Genomic DNA, 19,655 nt, shown 5'->3' with positions numbered 1-19,655 from the left:
ATATTATGATGTTGTTTTTATGGCTTATCAGTACACTGAGGGAGGCTGTCAGGATCACTAACATTGTACCTATCGGTCTTAAAGAGACAGAAGTGAGCTGACTGCCTAAACTCTGAGCTTGCTGGATATATGCCAGAAAAGATCCAAATACCACATATCCAGGATTAGTGTTGTGGCCTGCTTCCTCTACATAGAATTGCACAAGGACTGAGGAATCTTTGCAACTAGTACAAAAGCGACTGAATCGTGTCTGTAAAGGTTAAAAATTGAGAAAAGTCATGCAAATTTCAAGTATGCATAAAACAAGAATGCTTCAAATTCGTGTTTTGTCTTCATCATACATGAGGTAAAGCCTGGTAGCCTAATTTTCTCCTCTTCCTTGTGACAACATGCCGAAGTTAAACTACTCAACCATGTCCTTCCATCTCATCCTCTGGAGAAGCAAGTAGCAGCAGCAAGAAATACCACATGCAAGCAGCAGGTTATCTAAGAGGACGTACCACAGCATGTTTCTAGCCTCTGCCACAAGCAGTCTGTTGCAAAAATGTTCAACCTGCCTACATCCCTAGACATGCTCTCTGTATTCATACTGAGACATGACTCCACCCTTACCTTTGAAAGGAACATGCAGCTACCTCACTCTGCTGCAAGCTTGTTTTGCATTCTCTGAGCTAGTAAAGGCCTCATGCTTCTAACTTATATCACATACGCACTATTAAAGAAACATTGTCTCAAGGTAATGCCTGAGAGATGGAAAACCTACTAGATTTTTTATCTACCGGGAATAGAAAGAGAGCGCCATTTTGTCTTACTCTCCTTCCTTTATAAAGATTGTTTTTTTACTGCAGCAAGTTCTCATAGTTATTTATCCTTACGAAAGCAGTTAATTTCTATCTTTTGTTCCTCTTTAAATACTCCTAACATCTTAGACATAAAATTGTATCAGAACTTCACAGCCATGTAAGTCTTCAAGGGCTGGATGATCACTGTCCTCCTCCACAGAAGCAACCTAGAAATCTCCTTATTCAGGTCACTTTCGCCTTCTCTATATCCCTTAGGTTCAAAGAGTGTCCAGGTGTACAATTTTCTTGCTGATACCATCTTTGCCTGATGGTAAAAGAGGATCTGTCACACCACACAATACACACAAAATACAATACGAAATAGCACAATGTTAACATTTTAACGATAATTCAGCTGCAAAAGCCATGTTGATGGATTCAGCAACCCATCTCTCCCTTCCTAATGGAAAAAAATAAAGTACCTCCATTATGATGACAGAAGTAAAAGAACTGAAGTTAGTAAACAGAACCTGCTATAAGTTTATTTCTGCTTTCTTCTAAGTCTTACAAATACTATCTACAATTTTTCACTGTAGATAGTTGAAGGATGATGGGATATGAGTGTCCAAAGAGGCCATCACCATTTTTCAAAATCCATGATGATTCAGACTTAGTATTCAAGATTAGTGTTGCATTCAGTGGCCCTGCAGCTACTGTAACAATCAGAACTAGAACTAGCAAACGTCTGCCTTTGCATCCCTCACAAATATGCATGATAGACTTTTGAGAACCTTCTCACAATTAAAGCAGGTCAACAATCCTTCAAACAGCTTGCTTTTAAATTTGGAGGCAAATTCTTCACTGATTCACTGAAATGCCACAACACAGGCTTCACAGATACTCATTTAACTAACTTTAACAGTCTGAGTTTGACTGGGGAGATGTTGCATATTTTCAGTTATCATGCCCACAGGGCTATCAGTAATAATGATTTCTACAGTATTTGTTCAATCTATATGTCTCCTTGACAACTTATGTGATACTGGATCTGCTTTACTGGTGCAGGCATAAAATCAGTGCCACAACCTAGCAGGTCACATTGTTAATTTACATAATGGATTCAGACCACATTTATCCAGTCATTTAAAACTCAAGAGTCCTTGTGACACAGTCAGAGCTGAGCAACCTTGTTTCTCAACAGTGGCTCAGTTTTAAAAATGTGGTCTCAATAATTTCAGCAATCTCAACATAAATATTCTCTAATTCAGTTTATGCTTATCTCACTCCTTTAAACAAACAAAGCAGACCTCATGTTCATGCCATCTACCAACTTCTGTAACAAATTACCATCAAATACATTAAAAAGTTGGACAAGTATGTCTGAATCATTTGGAAACTTTAGGGATCACAGGACTGGACCTTTGTCATACCAATTATGTAAAGCCATTGGAAAGAAATCCATGCATTTTTGCAAGCAGACAAAGCAGGCTTTTCATAAAGCAGCCTTGTCTTTCTCTGTTATGTGACATCTCCTAATTAAAATCAATTATTTTTTTATTGTTGGCCCAGATAAGCTTGTTTGCATAGCTACAACTTCTTAAAACAGAAATCTGAATGTTATTAGGAAAAGACATCCATTGACAGTACAGCAGACCTTGAAGAAAAGTGGCATTGCTTGATGTTAACATCTGATTAACCTTGGAGGCAATTCTGCAAATGCTTAACAGTAAAAGAGCAAATGAAATTTAATTTTATTTTAACATATTTATAGAATTGTACCAAAATATACACATAAAGGCATGCTGTGATTTTGACTTGAGCTTGTGCCAGTTGATGACCAACAGAAAGCATTAAAAAAGAGAAAAAGAGATATTGGGAAATTATTTAACTACTCTATGTATCAAGCACACTGTTTCATGGACAGCTGAGTAAGATTACATTTCAACATATCATGAAGAAACAACTCATAAAAAAATTTCTTACCACAGTGACATTTCTCTAAAATTATTCACTTGTGACCTTGAATCTTGTAATTATGAGTGTTAATTCTCAAGAGCTGAATATTCATGGAATAAAATTGCTGTATATCTGTAAAAACAATGGTAAGAAAATAACAACCCTAAATTGAAACAGACTTTAATTGACAGGAAAAATAAGCATTCTGAGTGGATAAACGTGGTATCAGAAAATAATCACCAGGTGTCTATAACAACATTTAGCAAACCCTGATGCATTTAACAGATCACTACTGTTCTAGACACAACAGCATTCTCACTGGTTCCTTTCTGAATTTGCTTTTCTTAAGTAGTGCAGCATTCTACACAGACACAGACTGAACCTTCACAGTGACTAGCTCTAAAAAGACTACCCTGTTTCCATGCACTGTGTTCAGAAAGATTTGTTCAATAGTTATTCAAATCCTGTTAACCCAAGATGAATAGCAACCATGTTTCTGTGACAGAGCAGTCCAATGCACTGGCTGTATTTGGTAACATCCTTGTTCAAGGTGCCTGTTTCAACCACTTGCAGGGAGAGTCTACTACAATCATGTTCTGAACAGTGCTTAATCCTTATTCAGTCCAAGTTCTCTGGAAACCTACCCTCCAAGTAGCTATCTGTAAAAGCAAACAAGATTTTAGCACCTGCTAAATGCCACCCCAGTTAATTGGGACTATAATAGCAGTAAGACAGAATTGCTTCACGGATCAGAGTGAATCAAGATGAATCTTGTCTTCTCAGTGTTTGGATTACTGTGCTTGAGATTCAGGAGAGACGTTATTGCTCTCTACAACTTTCAAAGGGAAGCTGTAATGAAGAGGAGTTGTTCTCTTCTCCCAAGTGCAGGGTAAACAGCTGGACTTGTGATCTTAAAGGCCAACCTAAATGGCTCTGTGATTCCAGATGCGTCATAGAAATCAATGGAATCACTGAATTGTGCATGATTCTGCCTGGACAAATCTCACTGAAGTCTACAAGACTACTGCTTTGCAACTTATCCATTAAAACAGAACCAGTCCCTTCCCTTGAGTCCTTTAAGTGTTAAGTCAGTAACAGTATCTTACACTAAATCTGAATAATGAGAAAACATCAAAGAATACCTCAGAAGAATACTTCAGCATACATTTGTGTTTAGCTTTCAACATACTTCAATATATGTAGTGCACTAAACATATTTAGTGCAAAAAGCTATTTGGCATTTTTCTATTTCCTAACTACTCGGTACAAATAATCCAATGATTGTTCTATGCAGCTTAATGCTCAACACTTGTATTTAAAGCCTATGTTCAGAGATACAGCATAAGACTTAGATGTCTGAGAAGTTTTCCACAGAACACCAGAAGCATTAATTAAACCCCTAATCCTTAAGAAATCATGTCAATCACCTGAATAAAGCCGACAGTGTGTTTATTTTTAAGTAAAACTGTATTTCCTTTCTGAACGAGTAACATTGCAATTGTGGATGGCACAATCTATTAACTAGTTCCCTCTACTTCCCTCTTCCTTTCTTTAAAACAGAATAATGCTTTCTGGCAAAGGTCTCTGTCCGTTTCTATTGTAACTTTATCATAACTTGCATTTTCTGTTTTCCTGTCAGATATTGTTAGCCTTTTCTATCACTGAATGGAAAGTTTCAAAGTTTACTGACTCCATTCCTGATAGAGGCCCAGTCACCAACCAAACAGGGATGCTGAAAAGGCAAAAGAAAATTAGTAGGAAAGAGCAGAAGTTATCTATAAAGATTTCATGACTTGGAGAGTAATCCAGTCTTCACACATACTCCAAACCATCAACAGTAACATTAGTCCCCTTCCCCTCATCCTCTCAGCTTTGAATTGAAGTAATTTTCAAGTTTAAAACCTATGTTTAAAAAACAAACAAAAACCCAAAATGTGAACCCAAATCCAACCAACCAAAAACCCAACACCAAAATACCCTCCAAATTTCTTGTAGCTGAAATTTTGGTAGATGTAAAGTATGTTTCAGGATTCCTTACTTCAAGTAGATGAAATTTAAGAGTCCTTCATTTTTAAGTTTATAATTTATTTATAGTTTCATATAGCAATGAAAAATATCTAAAATATATTTCAGTAAAATTATGCTACAGGGAAATAAAAATAAATAAAATATCTTTTTTGTGCCTATCCACAAACACAGGGAGGTAATAAATTAGAAACCTTTCCATACAAACATAAGTGATTGTGCAATTAGGAATGTTTGTTTCTATTTTGGGATACTTCACATTCATGTTCTGGATTACAATGAAATTAAAAATATGCCTGTTTCATTTGCAAAATTTCATGGAAGTTCTGTTTTTAAATTTTTCAATTATATAAGTCAAAAGGCAAAAAAAAAAAAAAGCTGATTCAAATCCTTAAAATCAAATTATCAATTAGAAGAAAAACAGAAGTTAGATGTTTCATAAACATTTTATTCTGAAACCTAAAACACAGCTCTCTAGCTACCATTTTTCACTGTCATCATTTATATGTAGAAAGGAGCTTGCTCTGCAATTTTTGATTGCTTAGAGATGTTCTGCTATTGGGGGTCAGTATCCTGGGTACCAGAGGCCCTCTTGTCCTCACTGAACTCAAGCACAAGTTGTGCATCTTCAGCAGCCAAAGAAAAAGCACCTATCATTACATTTTGAACTATAAATACAGTATATATTTCATACTGAAAGGATAATGTTGAAAGACCATTAGTACAATTCCTGAGAGGCAAAATTCATTAGTCTGGACTAGATGCCATCTGATGTGATACATGAGCTTGAGCTGTTTGGGGAGGCACACCCAGAATTCATAATTCACTTTTACTTTATACAGCTAAGACATCATAACCATGACCAGAAGACTACTAATATTGCACAAACTTGTGAGAGCTAGGGAGGCTTAGCTTTATTACAGACAACTAAAGCCCAACTTTCTGTATCCATATGCCATGATATTGTTTAATTAATCATACATCTCTGCTTTTCCTGCGGTATTTCTGTTTCAGTTTGTTTACCGAGTTAGTGAAAGAATCAGCAACAGGCAAGTGTAAATTTAGCTCTTTCTAATTTTCCAAATCTTGACTCAACAACTGAATTATCATTCTTGTGACATTGATTAAGACAAAGTGCTCAAATACTGCTTTAGAATAGTGGAAAGGTCTTCTGCAAGCATATAAGGAAAAACAGATTCAATATTTTTAATAGTTTCTGTTTTATCAAGATTTCAGTGCAATATAGGATGTGATATGGACTTATCAAGAAACATGGCATATATTGTAAACAAAATATTTGCACGTGCCACATACAAGATACCATATGAAGACACAGTGCTAAAGCCCAAAGACAGAAGAAAAGTCCCAACCATTTTTACAGAATGCATTTCTGGTTTTAATCAAAATTCCCACTTGGACACCATTTTCCAATGACATGTTCTTCAAACAGCACACATACACACATCCATCCAAGTACTCATACTCACTCAAGGAAATTTGCTGGTGTCCCCCAAAAAAAAGCATTAAAAAAGTATTTTAAGTTTCATGTTCTCTTTTTCACATACATTCTTTTTTACATGCTTTGTATGTAAATAATTTCAGGTATTTAGCAGATGTTAAATGGATGTTTCTTCGAATCTGACAGTTATATTAGCAATTTTATTGGTTGATATCACATCAAATTGCTGCACTAAAAAAAAAGGTGGTCATGTAGTACCATCAACATTAAAGGCATTGGGTAGAAGCATAGCTCAGAGTTTACAGAAAGAAACAAGACTGAACTCAGCTTCAAAAGGGAAAGAATTCTTAGCATCTGAATAAAGCTGTGAAGTGTGAGCTTGGAATTTATGGCTAACATCATGCTGCTGCTGCTTACCCCAGAAAAAATGTGTTAAAAAATGTGTTAAGCTTAATGTTTGCATAGTAGGACAATACGGCTAATTAAATACCTCTTACTGGACCTGAACTTGAAAAGTAAAAATGTTCACTATAAAAGAAGGGAACCTGGGTAGAAAATAAGCTCACAGGTAGAGACAAAGAGAACAAAGGTCATAATTTCCCAATTTTTACTCTGAGGTTTCAACAGCTACTGGGAATTCAGCCTTTTTCTAATCCAAATGAAATCTGTGGAAGCCTCAAATGCCATTGTGATGTAATTGCTGTCAAAAGTTACAGATTATATCTCAACCACTGTTGTACTTACTACTTGCATTTCAATATGAATTTTTATTCATAATTTTTTCTTTTTTGACTTATTCCAACAAAGTACAAGCTAATGCACAGATTAATAGATAAATACAACACATTAGAACAGGCTATATCTACTTGGTATGAAGAAGTTGAGGAGCAGGCACTAAATAAATTATTCATCTCATGAATAATTTTTTTAGTCACCTAACCAGGTCACTGAAAAGAAGAATGTTTCCCAGGTGATGTAAGTTAGAATAGAACATGAAAGATGTTTAATGAATAGTAAGGGAGCCCAATGCATTTTAACAACTATTTAAAGAATTGCTATTCCAAACAAATACTTTAAGTTCGGATCTGATTATCCTGATTGTCACATGTTTTTATGTGCTGATATTTAACTACCATTCACCTTTCAACACTTTTATCTTCCAGAATCAAAGAAGACAGCTCATCCAGAACGAGCAGGAACTAAAGAGTAATATATCGCTCGCAGCTTTAGTTTATTGCCCTAAACTTTTTTTTACATAGTTTTGTTAATAGATACTAACTCAGATGTGGAAAAAAACAAATGCTGAGGTCATTTGACTCTGATTTTAACTATAAGCACGGTTCTGGTTTTAACGATAAGCATATCAAGCATTGAAGTCCTAGCTGTTCTGCAAGTCTCTTCCGAGATGTTTTCATCATCACAAAAATAATAATCGAGAAGAATAAAATTATGTTATAAAATTCAGCTTATGAAGTTGTGTGTCTAATTTCACATTATCTCTACTATTGTTACAATACAACATAGAAGTAACTCTCATCTTAAAAATTACTGAAATGTCATAAATCTTGCTGATGTAAAGCTCACTGTGATATCACAGCAGTCCTTAGGGATACACAGCACAATATGTAACAATACACCTTCAATATGCAACAGTACAGAGATAAACAACACTGACAAGTAAAAATGCTGACATGACAAGTATATTGACTAGGACCTATTGCAAATTATGCTCAATGAGAAGATTGTGTCTTGCAAACTGTTGGGAACCATCAACACGTGCAATGTTTACACAATGATTAGTGTGTGATGGCAGTACAATGACCAGTGTTACCACCTGCCTTTGACTGCAGGATGTCTTGATAGATTACACTAAGATAGTTCCTTCCAATGACTTACTACTTCTGCTACATTCTTTACAGTAAATCTTGTTCATTAATATAATAGATGTATACTTGGCATTTTTCCTTCCCTTTTCCTGCTTGGTCTACTGGACTTCCTCTTACTAGACTCTAAAATGCAGTGAATACAGAGAGTATTAGTTTCAGTAATTTCAGAGAAACAGGCATGCTACACCTAGAACCAGAAAATAAATTATAGAAAAACTCTAGATGGACAAATAAAGATTAAAAATTGATTGTTTTGATTTTGCACTTAAAAGCATAAATTCATAGAGGTTTAGTGAAAATTTTCAGATTTCTTTTGCGTAATTTTTTGTTACTTTGGAAGTCACTCTTCATTATCATCTTGCCAAAATGTTCTCCCAAATACCTCACTTAAAATCTTTGTTTAAAACCTTACATGGATAAAATCATGGATATGATTGCAAATTTCACTGCTTGGTGAAAAAGGTATGATGTTTGACTGAAGTAAATTTTCTAAACATATCAAGAAACTATGGTTGCTGGACATTAGAAAGCCAAATACATTTTTCTAAATTCACACCATTTGTGAAATGGCAAAGGAATAAAGCATCAAGTTGTTTCCTTCAAACCATGCTAAAGAATGACATTTCTGCTTGCTTATCCCAAAAAAGGGGACATATGTTCCAGATTTACACTCACATTATGAGGGTTATCATATCACCTTCAGTATTTCTACATTTAATTCAAATTCTCAACATGAAAGAAAGATAAGCATGTGCGTGCTGCTTCTGATATACAAACTTCTTGGTGGTATCCAGCAATGCTTGTTTCAGTTCAGTAAAATTAATCACACTTTAATGTTTAAAAACCAATCACTCTTTGAGAAGCTGATCTAGACACCTCTTATATTTTGGTGACACAGCAAGACTTGGGGTGCACTTTAGTTTTGGCTTAGTAATCTCAAAAACTTTATCATATTAAACACCTTATCTACTTACACATTCTTTATCCTCAGTGAATGATCTTCAAAGCTAAGGAGGCTTTATAATCAGGAGGTCATTGTAAGGACCCTTTCTGAACAGGGAGGGCAGGGAGTTTAGTGTATTACCAACATGATGTTTTACCCAGTATTACAGGATCCTTCATCATAATTCTTCTACTATAAAAACCTTGGGTTCTTGGATTTACTCTTCTTTAGCACTCTTTCATCATTCCTGCCCTCTTTCTCCATCCTGTTGTCTATCCTTACTCATCTGCTGATGTCTCTCTCCATATCTTTAATTACATGTGATATTCCCTTGAAAAATTACTTTCTTGACTCATAGTAATTTATTTTTTCCTCATTCTCTCTCTTCCCACAAAGGTGATGAGAAATCCTTGGGGAAGAACTGAAATTAATGGTATACCCTGATCCAATATATGCAGACAGCAGAAAAAGAATATTATGGAATTTAAAAAAATATTCAGAAAGGAGAGAGCCTGAGTTAAGGTTCTGGTGTGACAAAAGGGAAGGATAAAAAGCCTTTCTAGCATCACAACACAATCTTTACTAGGTTCTTTAAATTCAGGACAGAAATCTGGAAAGATAACCACTCTATCCTGGTTAGGATACTGGCCCTTTTAAAAAAACAAAAGAAAAAACTTTTTCTCTTAACTGTACAAGCAAACATCTACATCATGCTAAAAAAATTATTCAATGCTATAATACACTAATATAGACTCCAAGCACTAATTTAAATTTCACCACGTGTAAACATATGTTTTTTAATCAATGATTATTCCTAGAAATTATATATTCATCATCATTTATGCTGTGGACTCAAAACTGCACTGGTGAGGTTGCTATCTGATGACACTAAATAAGCACTTGGTAAGGTTAAGCTCATTATCATCCAAAATACAGACCATATGTAAGGCAGTTCAAGAATCTGAATTACAGAGATTATAGAGGGTGCACTAGAGACCAAGCACAAACTGATTACAGCCAGATTATTAACCTATGTGAGTACCTATGTGTTAGACTGACTTGCAGTGACCCTAAGAAACTTTTCTTGCTAGAAAAACACGACTTCAGGGGTTGAATGCTCACTGCTGGAATCTGTGAAAAGAAAAATTATTATGGGATTTATTCCTAATGTACTAATGGAAACAGGTATGTGAGTTTGGTTTTTTAGTAGTAGAACAAACAGCTGCCTTAAAAATGCCCAACTTTTCTCAGTTTCTTGTGGTAACATTATGCAAGGTCTTGAAAATTCCTCAAGTCAAAAAGGTGTAACATGATGCAGAATGTCTCAGGATAAATTGTGACATTCATTCTGCAGCACTTTTCCCGCATGTATCCTTCATGCAAATATTTAAGTACTGACTCTGCCTCAGTATTACATTATGAAGGTTTACTATGTCACTTGTTGCAGTCTACAATAAAAGTTTACAAATGTAGAAAACACAACATTTTCTCTAATCCTATCTGTTGGAATGTATAACATTAAAGAACACCTTTCCTTTCTGTTTATGTGGGAAGATAGAACAGTCTTTCATTCTCACAGACTAATTTAAAAAGTACACCATTAAATAGGAGAAACAAAGGCAGAATTACAACTTCACTGTATTTCCCTAAGTAATAGAGAGTCTTCGGTTGTTAAGAAAGACAGAACTCAGACTCACTGTGCATTTGTTCGGCTTCTCTCCTGAGTGGACTCTCATGTGAATCAGCAGTTTGTAACGGGCATTAAATGGCTTGAACCTTCGAGGGCACCCTGCCCAGAAGCAGGTGAAGTCCTCTCCCTTCCTCTGGTCTATGTGGATCTTCTCTATGTGCCGCACAAGCTCCTCTTGATGGTCATACATCTTCCCGCAGTCAACCCAGCAACAGCCATGCTTGCCATTTAAATCATCCAGCTCACCATCTTCCTCCAGTAGGGCACCCGGGGCAGGAGGTAGCATCTGCAGCGGGGAGGTGTGGCTGGGGAGTCCATGTGGATGCCGGTGCTGGTGAGCATGGTACGGCGGGGGCGGCCCTTGTGGAGGAGGCAGTGGCAGCACCAGGGGTGAAAGAGGCATGTCAACAATAGGGCCTGAGAAGTCATCCAGCTGTTCATTTTTTAGAACGTCCATTGCCTGGATGTCCATGGGCAGCACACCCTGCTGGATCACCATATTATTTGTGGCAATCATCTGCAAGCTGGCTTGCTCCAGCTGCGGCATCCGCTGGTACTCACCTGTCCCATTCTCAACATACCCTGGGAAAGTGACACTGCCATTCGCCATGAGGAAAGCTTTCTGGGCAGTTGAAACAGAGCCGTTTTGGGGTATACAGCTTCCTCTCACTCCCAAAAAATGTCCATAGACCTCAGGCTGTGGGGAGACGTTTGCTGGCAATGCCTTGGAGCTGTTGATGTAGGCCACCAGAGAAGTTGGGGATGTACGAATGATTGTATTGAACTCGATCCCAATGCCGTCAGACAGAGGAGATACAGAGAGTGCTCTCTTTTTGGAGCGGGCTGATTGACACCAGACTGAGGACTGGCAAGGACTAGAGTAAGGGGAATTCTTATTTTCCATGCCATATAAGTAGGATGGTAATGAGTTACTGGATGTAGATGCTTCAGGTGAAAAATTTATTAAGTTCTCCAGCTCACTGCAATTTTGTAAACCATGGTCAGGAGGAACAGAAGAAAGTGTCCTATGCGACCACTCTTGTTCAATACTCAGAGGGGAATGACCTTCTGACAAGCTTAATGTTGTAGAGGCCAGAGTCTCACATGAGAAGAGTGACCTGAAATAAAGGTATGATAAAGTAAGCAGTTAAATTTGGAAGTAGATCTTTTACCTTCACACACACACTTAAAATTAAGGAAAGGCTACATGCGAGAAAAGCTCTCCCTAATATTAGGTGCTCAAGTTTAGCATACTTAGTTAATGTAACAGTAGTTATACAAAGGTAATACACGTGTAAAAAGGTCACTTAGGAGACCAACTTAAAAACTTCAAGATTTTGAAAGAAAGTTACTGTAAAGATTCTTGATCTACCAGTGCAGAATTGCAGATTGCACATATTTTCATCAAGTGTGGTGTAAATAGGTTTGGACTTCTAAAGCCAAAGCATTATGTTCCTACCTTCTATGAAACCCATAATGATTTAAGTCAGCTATTATTTTTGTTTGAAAAAAACAGTAAGAAAACTGATCTAAAGAGAATGAATATTCAACCTGAATGACTTTGTCAATGCATACAAATACTACAAATACTTCCCTACAGAAGTTTTATATATCAAGTTTATAAATATAGATAATATCTAACTTTACAAAACAAACAAAATAAATTAGTAATGTAGGAGAACTGATTGAAGAGGTTTCTTAGATTTGATTTGAAGATGTATCTGCCTCCAAGTCAGCAATCCAAATTTTTTATGAAAGCTTAATCTTGCTGTTATCAAGCATTTTTCACAGAGATATCATGAAACTTCTTTATGCTGCAAATATTCTTTGAATAGCTTAAAAACCCTCTACATATAGGCCCTTAAAAGTATTGTTTTGTACAAAGGGGATAAAAAGGAAATAAAAGGGGCATTAAGGTCCCAAGGCAGATCTAGATTTCCTACCAGCTAGTGGTGCTATCAGTATATTAATTTCTATTTTAAAGAAGCTCTTACAATAGGAAGAACTGCTTATGTATCTAGATAAACCTCACAATCTCAGAGATGCCTCTGCATCTTCTGTTTTGAGAATTAATTCTTGGGTTTATTATTTTAATGATACAGTTTTGAAGAAGCACGAAATTTCAATGACAGATCAAGGACACTGGAGGGGAAGCTTGGCACAGCCTGAGAAAGAGAGGAAGCCTGAGAGAGAGAGGAAGTAGTTTGCAGGTGCTGTATCTGTAAGATAGCTTGCAAACAGGGAAAATGTAGCTTAAAAGAACAGCAAGCCTTGCTGTGATGACCAGTGGGAGAGATGGTTAAATGCCCCTTCGTGCAAGATGCTTGCTTTGTAACACATGGCTGTTCTGCTGTATCAGAATAAGAAACATCCTGTTCTGATTCAATGTCAGGGCAGGGTACTGTCATGGACCTTACCTGATTCCATCAGGGTTTAAACAACACTTGCAAAACAGACTACAGACCAAAAGCACAATTAGCATGCTGACTACAATTTGCACAGGGAGAAATCAGAAAAATGAGCCTGCTCTATCAGGTCAGTCTTGTGTGCCATTTCAATTAAAGGGATGACTTCTTGTGAAAACGTTGATTAAGGCTGTTGTCAGTGGGCTTTGTTAAAGCACAGTTCATTATGGGGTTATTAAATCAGGCTAGTATGCTGTGACCCCAAATACAGATCCACAGTTTTCAACACAGCAAGACAAGTAAGTAAGGTTTGATTTCTCCATGTTATGATTCATACTCAGAAAACATGAAGAGAGGGTTCGGGTGCTCTGCCAGTTTTTCTTTAAGTTTTTATATTCTCTTTTATAAATAAAGAAAAAGAAATTGTGCATCAATAAAAAGTCTGTTTTTGTACTGAAAAGAATTTTAAGCAGATGCATAGTATGACCAGTGTCATACAAAAAGTTACTAATGCCTAACACAAAGGGGCATATCCACCAGTGAAGCTGAAGAAAAATTGTTTTTAAAAGTTTCATAATAAGACAAAAATTAAAAGCTGGCCCAGAATTTCAAGTATATAATAAGTAAGAGCCAGCTATTCTGAAGAAGCTTCAGCACTTCAGCATCTAAAGTCAAAAAATAATAAAAATTCCAGCTCCCCAAAAAATAAAGATTTATTTAAAATTCAGCCCACGCTGTGACTAAGTAGTTTTCTAATAGGAGGAAAATAAATACACCTAATATGAAAATGAGGGTCCAGATCTATCAGGGTGCCAGAATTTCAGATGGTATTAATTCAGATGGTATTAATTGGTGCATCTGCTTATTGTAACCTAAATCAGCTTGAGTTTGGACCAGATCTTTAATTAACATTTACAAGAGATTACTTGCAATTACATTGTATTCTCCCTTTGTGTACAGAGGCCACAATGTCAGAGTAAAATCCAGCATCCTGAACATAAACATAGAAGAGTGAAAACTATGTTCTCTCTTTTCATGGTCTTCTATTTACTAGCCAAAAACCCTTTGCTCTTTCCTAGGTCTTTTTCTGACCTGTGTCAAAGCAAATGGCAGGATTACAACTGGTTTGATGCAACACAACAGAATACTCAAAACAGTTTTGCAGAAACTCAAAAAAGATGGGAAAGGTTTTATCTCCCATGGTCTGTACAGCAGAATCTGATGCTATGTGTAGCAAAACTCGCTTTTTGCCAACGGGTTTCTTTCTTTCATCAGTAAAAATCAAGAAAATTCACTTCAGCTTTGGTAAATTCAATAAATTCACTGGCTTGGATTGAGCTGCCAGAACACAGTTCATAGTGCCCGAGAGATAAAATCCAGAGAAGGCACTCTGCCCAGGATGAACCAGTCAACTTCACTTAGGCAAAAGCAGTTTATAGTTCAAGAAATTTAATTTAAAAAACCCAAAAAAGCTCAAAACCAAACAACAGACAACCAACCTCCCCAAAAAACCAAACAAGCAAAGAAAAAAACTCTGCACTGTTTTGACAATCTAACTGTGAGTTAGAATCTGACTTAAAACTTCTTTTGCCCTATCAAACAGACAAATTGAGGTAAAAATTGCTGAAATGGACATTCTTTGTGTGATAAACTTATTTTATAACACCTTCATTGATAAATCACTAAAAGGTACTCTAGGGACACCACAGCCTTGATTCTGCCAGAGTTTCAACTTGAGTTTGCCCCTAGTAAATGTTTCTTTGAAATAAAATCAAAACTATATAACTCAGTACTGACATGATATATTCAACCACACATTCAGTGTTTGGAACCATACAGGCGCACCTAAAACTTAAATAAGTAACAATTATGTAATTATATTTTTCTAGTATCAGTTTTATTTGATCTGAAAGGCATGCATTTGGATTTGTCATTTGTCATCATCTTAGCATTGAATGGTTTTTGCTGACATGTCTACATAGGAAACATAATTAATTTTGTAAATTTTCCCAGGGGGCTCAGTCTTCACAACTAAAGTGACAGAAGTGTTAAAAATTACCTTAAGAGTAAAGCAAGGTTTTATTCCATTTGCATAGTACCAGTTTTAATTATTTCAGGAACATCCCTTGACTTGTAATAAAGCAACATAGTAAATGTCAACTGCTTTGAGAATAAAGATTCTTACGGTCTTTTGAAAATAAGAAACTATATTTCAACTCAGTAGGCAATGCGGAATGTAGATTTCAAAATAACACACTAGAATATTTTCTCACTGTTATGTTCAATATCCAGGGATGTGCCTAATGTACTTATAGGGTGGTTCTCAAATATCTGTTTTCCTCTAATTCATGTTTGCTGGCAAAACTCAAAGTCATAATCTCAAAACTTACTTAAGCATTTAAAATTAATTAATAAATATTTTTCTGTGGGGTAGTAATATAAAAAGGCAACAATTACAGTAAGTGGTCATAGTTTTCTTTACTATGCAACAGAACTAGAGAAACTTGCAAGTTTTCAAGGACAATTGATATGATTAATTATCAGGTGGTAAACAAACCATCGGAAAGCAAATGCATTTGATGAGGAGAGAGGAACATGTGCATTAATGGGTTTTTTTGTCTGTCCTTGGTGTTATTTGAAAGGCACCAACATGGCACACTTAGCACTATGTAGATGTGATACGTGGACTATTTCTGCTTTCATCCTCCATAACACTTCCTATACCTAGGGCAAAAATCTAGATAGTGACTACAAAACAACCTTTATCTAATAAAAAAGTTCTATCATACAAAGATTTTGTGTGGCCAAATTTCACCCATTATTTGAATGATCCAAACAGTATTATTATAGTTGATCTGAATTAAATTGCATGGAATTCAATTTCCCATGGCATAACAGAGAGTGATTTTCTGATTTTAATTATCAGAAATATCACATTTTAATTACAGAAGAATTAAAACCTCCTCCTTTTAAAGTACTGAATATTAAAAGGTAAGTGAGGACCTTGTATCTGATGAAGAAGCACTCAGGCTAGAAGCATCCATAGACTTTTGTAAACAAGGGCTAATCTGGCTGCATGCTGTTGAAAGCTGATTCACTGAAGGTGAAGGAGGTCCCAGCTGTTGAACTGTCATGGGATTGCTGGTGACTATTGCATTGTTGCCACAGCCTTTTCCAGTGGACTTGCCCTTGTGTCCATAATCAAGACCTCCTAAAATAAACAAAGCAGGTTAGTATTTATCTTTCATGAACCCATGATGAGGCACAGAACTCACATTGTTGCATCCCATGAACTCTGTCATCTAACTCCTGGATTTTTATCACATCACTTTGCAAACTCCAGAAAGTAATGGGAATCTTCAGATGAGGACAAAACAGGGGGACCAACAGAAGAACTTTGCATACTTCTCAAAACATAAATAGCAATATTCTACAGGGGAATTAATAGATCATGCATGTGTAAAACATGCTGAAGTACACAAACTAAAGACCAGGCATGACAGAAAAACATCAGAAAAAGCACCAGGTTAAAAGACCTCAGCTGAGGAACAGCTTTCTATGAAGAAAACAGGAAGAGAGAACCCAAGAAGGCTGCCAGAAGAGCACCATGCCCCGAGTCCTACCAAACCCTGCAGCTGCAATTGGTGCCAGCCCTTCCATCGTTCCTGCCACTACCGATATATAAAGCAAGGAGACCACTGATACACACGCAGACAGCAGTGCTGGCTGAGTAGTTTCACTAGCAGGAGAGAGTTACAGCTGGAACCCAGCATTCCTCAGAGGTCTAAGGAGAGGAAATTTGAGCTGAATCAAACTGAGAAGTATTCTGGTCTTTCTTTAAAGGTCACAGTCTGCTCTTAATCATTGTTACCATGACTTAAACTGATAGCTATTACACAGTAGCACAAAAGATAGCTGGCAACTGGGACATGCCTTCAAAATGCCCAGTGTTCTTTTTGTTGTGATTTAGATCACAGATGCTAGTTTACAAGATTGCCTCCATTAAACCACATTGAGATTAGAAAGTTAAAATGTAGGTCATAATATGGAAGTTGTTGGACATCTAGCAAATTCTCATCACAGCTGAAAATTAATAACTAGACAATTCACATTTCTAGCTGCTTCCCTGTTCAGAATACTCCACAAAGCAGGATAGCAACATTAGGACAAACAGTGAAAAGTATCTGTATGTAACCCATTTTCCTAAATTAAATCTACTTTTGATATGGGCATACAACTCATACAACTTTTTCTACGGGTTCTTCAGATGGGTTGCGGACTGCAGAGAGAAGTACATTAAGGCATTAATGGCTCTCCCAGTCAAAGGAAGAAAATCCAAATCCTTCAATTCCCTCCAGATCAAACAGTTCCAAGGACAAACATGTAAAGAGAATTCCTGATTCTGCACTCAAGTCCACTGTGGACACCACAACAAAGCATTTAAACTCTTGTAGGATTATTGTCTGTTCCCACGACAGATGTTCAATTAAATCAAAAGAACTAGATAAGGTATTTTAATTTATTTCCTGTGAGGCAGGAAAGTACATATTTTGAACTCAATAAAGCTGAATCAATGTGCTTCTCAGCAGTTGATTTTATAATGTTACAGAGAATCAAATTGGAACCAGTAGCAAACATTAGGGAAAAAATGTAATTTGCCTCTGATAATAACATGAACACTACTCCTCTTAGCAAAAAGCTGGATGGGGTGAAATAAATTCACAAGCCCCATTCACACTATAAAAAATACATAATATGCCTGTATGTATGTGTGTATCATAAATGTTCAGTTAGCTATTTTTTAGAAAATTGCCTTTCTAGAAAATTAGAAAATTAGAAAATTAGAAAATGTAGAGCCAAAGATATTCTGCACCAAAGTATATAAAAGAGAAGTTACTATAACAATGTAGGAAACCCAAGTGGGTTTGACACTGAAATACAGTTGTAATGATGCTTGGAGAGTGTATATACATAAATACATACATACAGATGTATATTTATGTATATATATATATATATATATATGCATGGAATACTTAATAATACATCAACCTACTATTTAGCATTGAGAAAATGTACCAAATGTATACTGATCCTTTCCTGGATGATGCCATTAACACCCTTCACTTAAAGGCCACTTTAAGCAAATTTCAGTAGAAACAATAATATCTGCTTTATCATATCAGGAAATCAGGAACTGTGCATTTGTCAGATTTCCATTAGGGAAAGGCCATACGTCATCTCAAATAACAATGTGCAACAATACAGTGAAATTACTACTTACTCATTACTAAATCTGAGCTGCTTGAAGCTTACATGTCAAAAAAAAAAAAAAAAAACAAATCCCATCAGAAAAACCAGAAAAGGAAGTAGTGCAAAACCAATGTTGTTAAATTCAGAAAGTTGCATCCTCAGTGCATCCTGGTTTCCCTTTCAATTACAGGGTCTGCTATTATTATCTGTGTACAAACAGTACCGCAGGGATGCCAACAGCGGGTAAGAAAATTTGCTGTGTAATGGTAAGGATGATGAGAAAAAGTGACCTGGTTGCTAGCCATTGAATGGAAAACATGAGAAATTAAGTACTTTGGAGACACTATATTACTGGAATGATAAACAAAAGTTATGCAAGACTCTAGTCCTCATGAACATTTGTCCAGATTTTCTCTTACGTGGAAACAGAAGCAAAAGGTTTTCTTCTTTTTACCATTGACAAACATTTCCTTTTATGACAAAAAAATTACAATTCTTCCACTGAAAAGAAGGCAGGATTTATTCATGGAAGAATAAATCATTGGCTCCCACCACTGCAAGAGACTGAAAAAAAAGTAAAAGGCTGCTGCTGTGAAAAGCAGTCATAACATTTCATCAGCTGCTTCATATAGGCATAAATGTGTCAAAAGACCATCCTTAATACCTTGTCCATGCCCTGCAAGTCACTGAACAATATCAACAATTGATCTGAATCAAGCAGCAGCATACAATCCCATCTATGTTGAACTAAGTCTGAGCACAAGATTGGAAGCTTATGCTGACTTCAAGCCCACTACAAACGTACAGACCACATCTGATCTAGCATAAAGTTAAACAGGCGCAACCTGGACCTAGCCTGTCATGAGCCTGTTGCTGAAAGGCAAGCTGTCAGAACGTGTATTCAAAAGCTCTGGATAAATGTCAGAATAACTATGTCCAGCAACAGCATTTGGCATCACATACCCAGAATGCCAGAGGAGCCCTCAGTCCAGGTTTCCTGTATCATTGTCCTGAAGCCTGGAAATGTCAGGACAGTGAAAGGACAAACAGAAATTCCTCAGTGCCTTGAATCCACATCAGCTGAGATAAACAGGAAACTCTCAGGAGAATACAGTAGGTTTAAATGACACTGTAGATTCTAAGAAAAAATAAGTAAGCCAATATTTTAAATAAGCAAAAGAAGTAATTTCTTTTCTTTTATACGAGGATATAGATCAGGAGACAGTCCAATAAAGCCAACAACAAATAAGGGAATC

At 36.3% G+C, this 19,655-nt stretch overlaps 1 protein-coding gene across 1 annotated transcript in view; it reads right to left on the bottom strand.

Annotated features, from left to right (window-relative positions):
- Positions 1–19,440, bottom strand: part of GLIS3 (GLIS family zinc finger 3) — a 113,846-nt gene extending 94,406 nt beyond the window's left edge. The window contains exons 1-3 of the mRNA XM_054003154.1: positions 19,363–19,440; positions 16,150–16,357; positions 10,749–11,859 (exon numbers count right to left, since the gene is read on the bottom strand). Of these exons, the coding sequence (XP_053859129.1) occupies positions 10,749–11,859; positions 16,150–16,357; positions 19,363–19,405 (1,362 nt within the window). The 5' untranslated portion in view covers positions 19,406–19,440. The remainder of the gene's footprint in view (positions 1–10,748; positions 11,860–16,149; positions 16,358–19,362) is intronic.
- Positions 19,441–19,655: the final 215 nt, after the last annotated feature.

This window comes from Vidua macroura, chromosome Z (assembly GCF_024509145.1).
Source record: "Vidua macroura isolate BioBank_ID:100142 chromosome Z, ASM2450914v1, whole genome shotgun sequence".
Lineage (NCBI taxonomy): Eukaryota > Metazoa > Chordata > Aves > Passeriformes > Viduidae > Vidua > Vidua macroura.
Note: the sequence above shows the minus strand (reverse complement) of the source record. Positions and strands in the feature narration are given on the sequence as shown.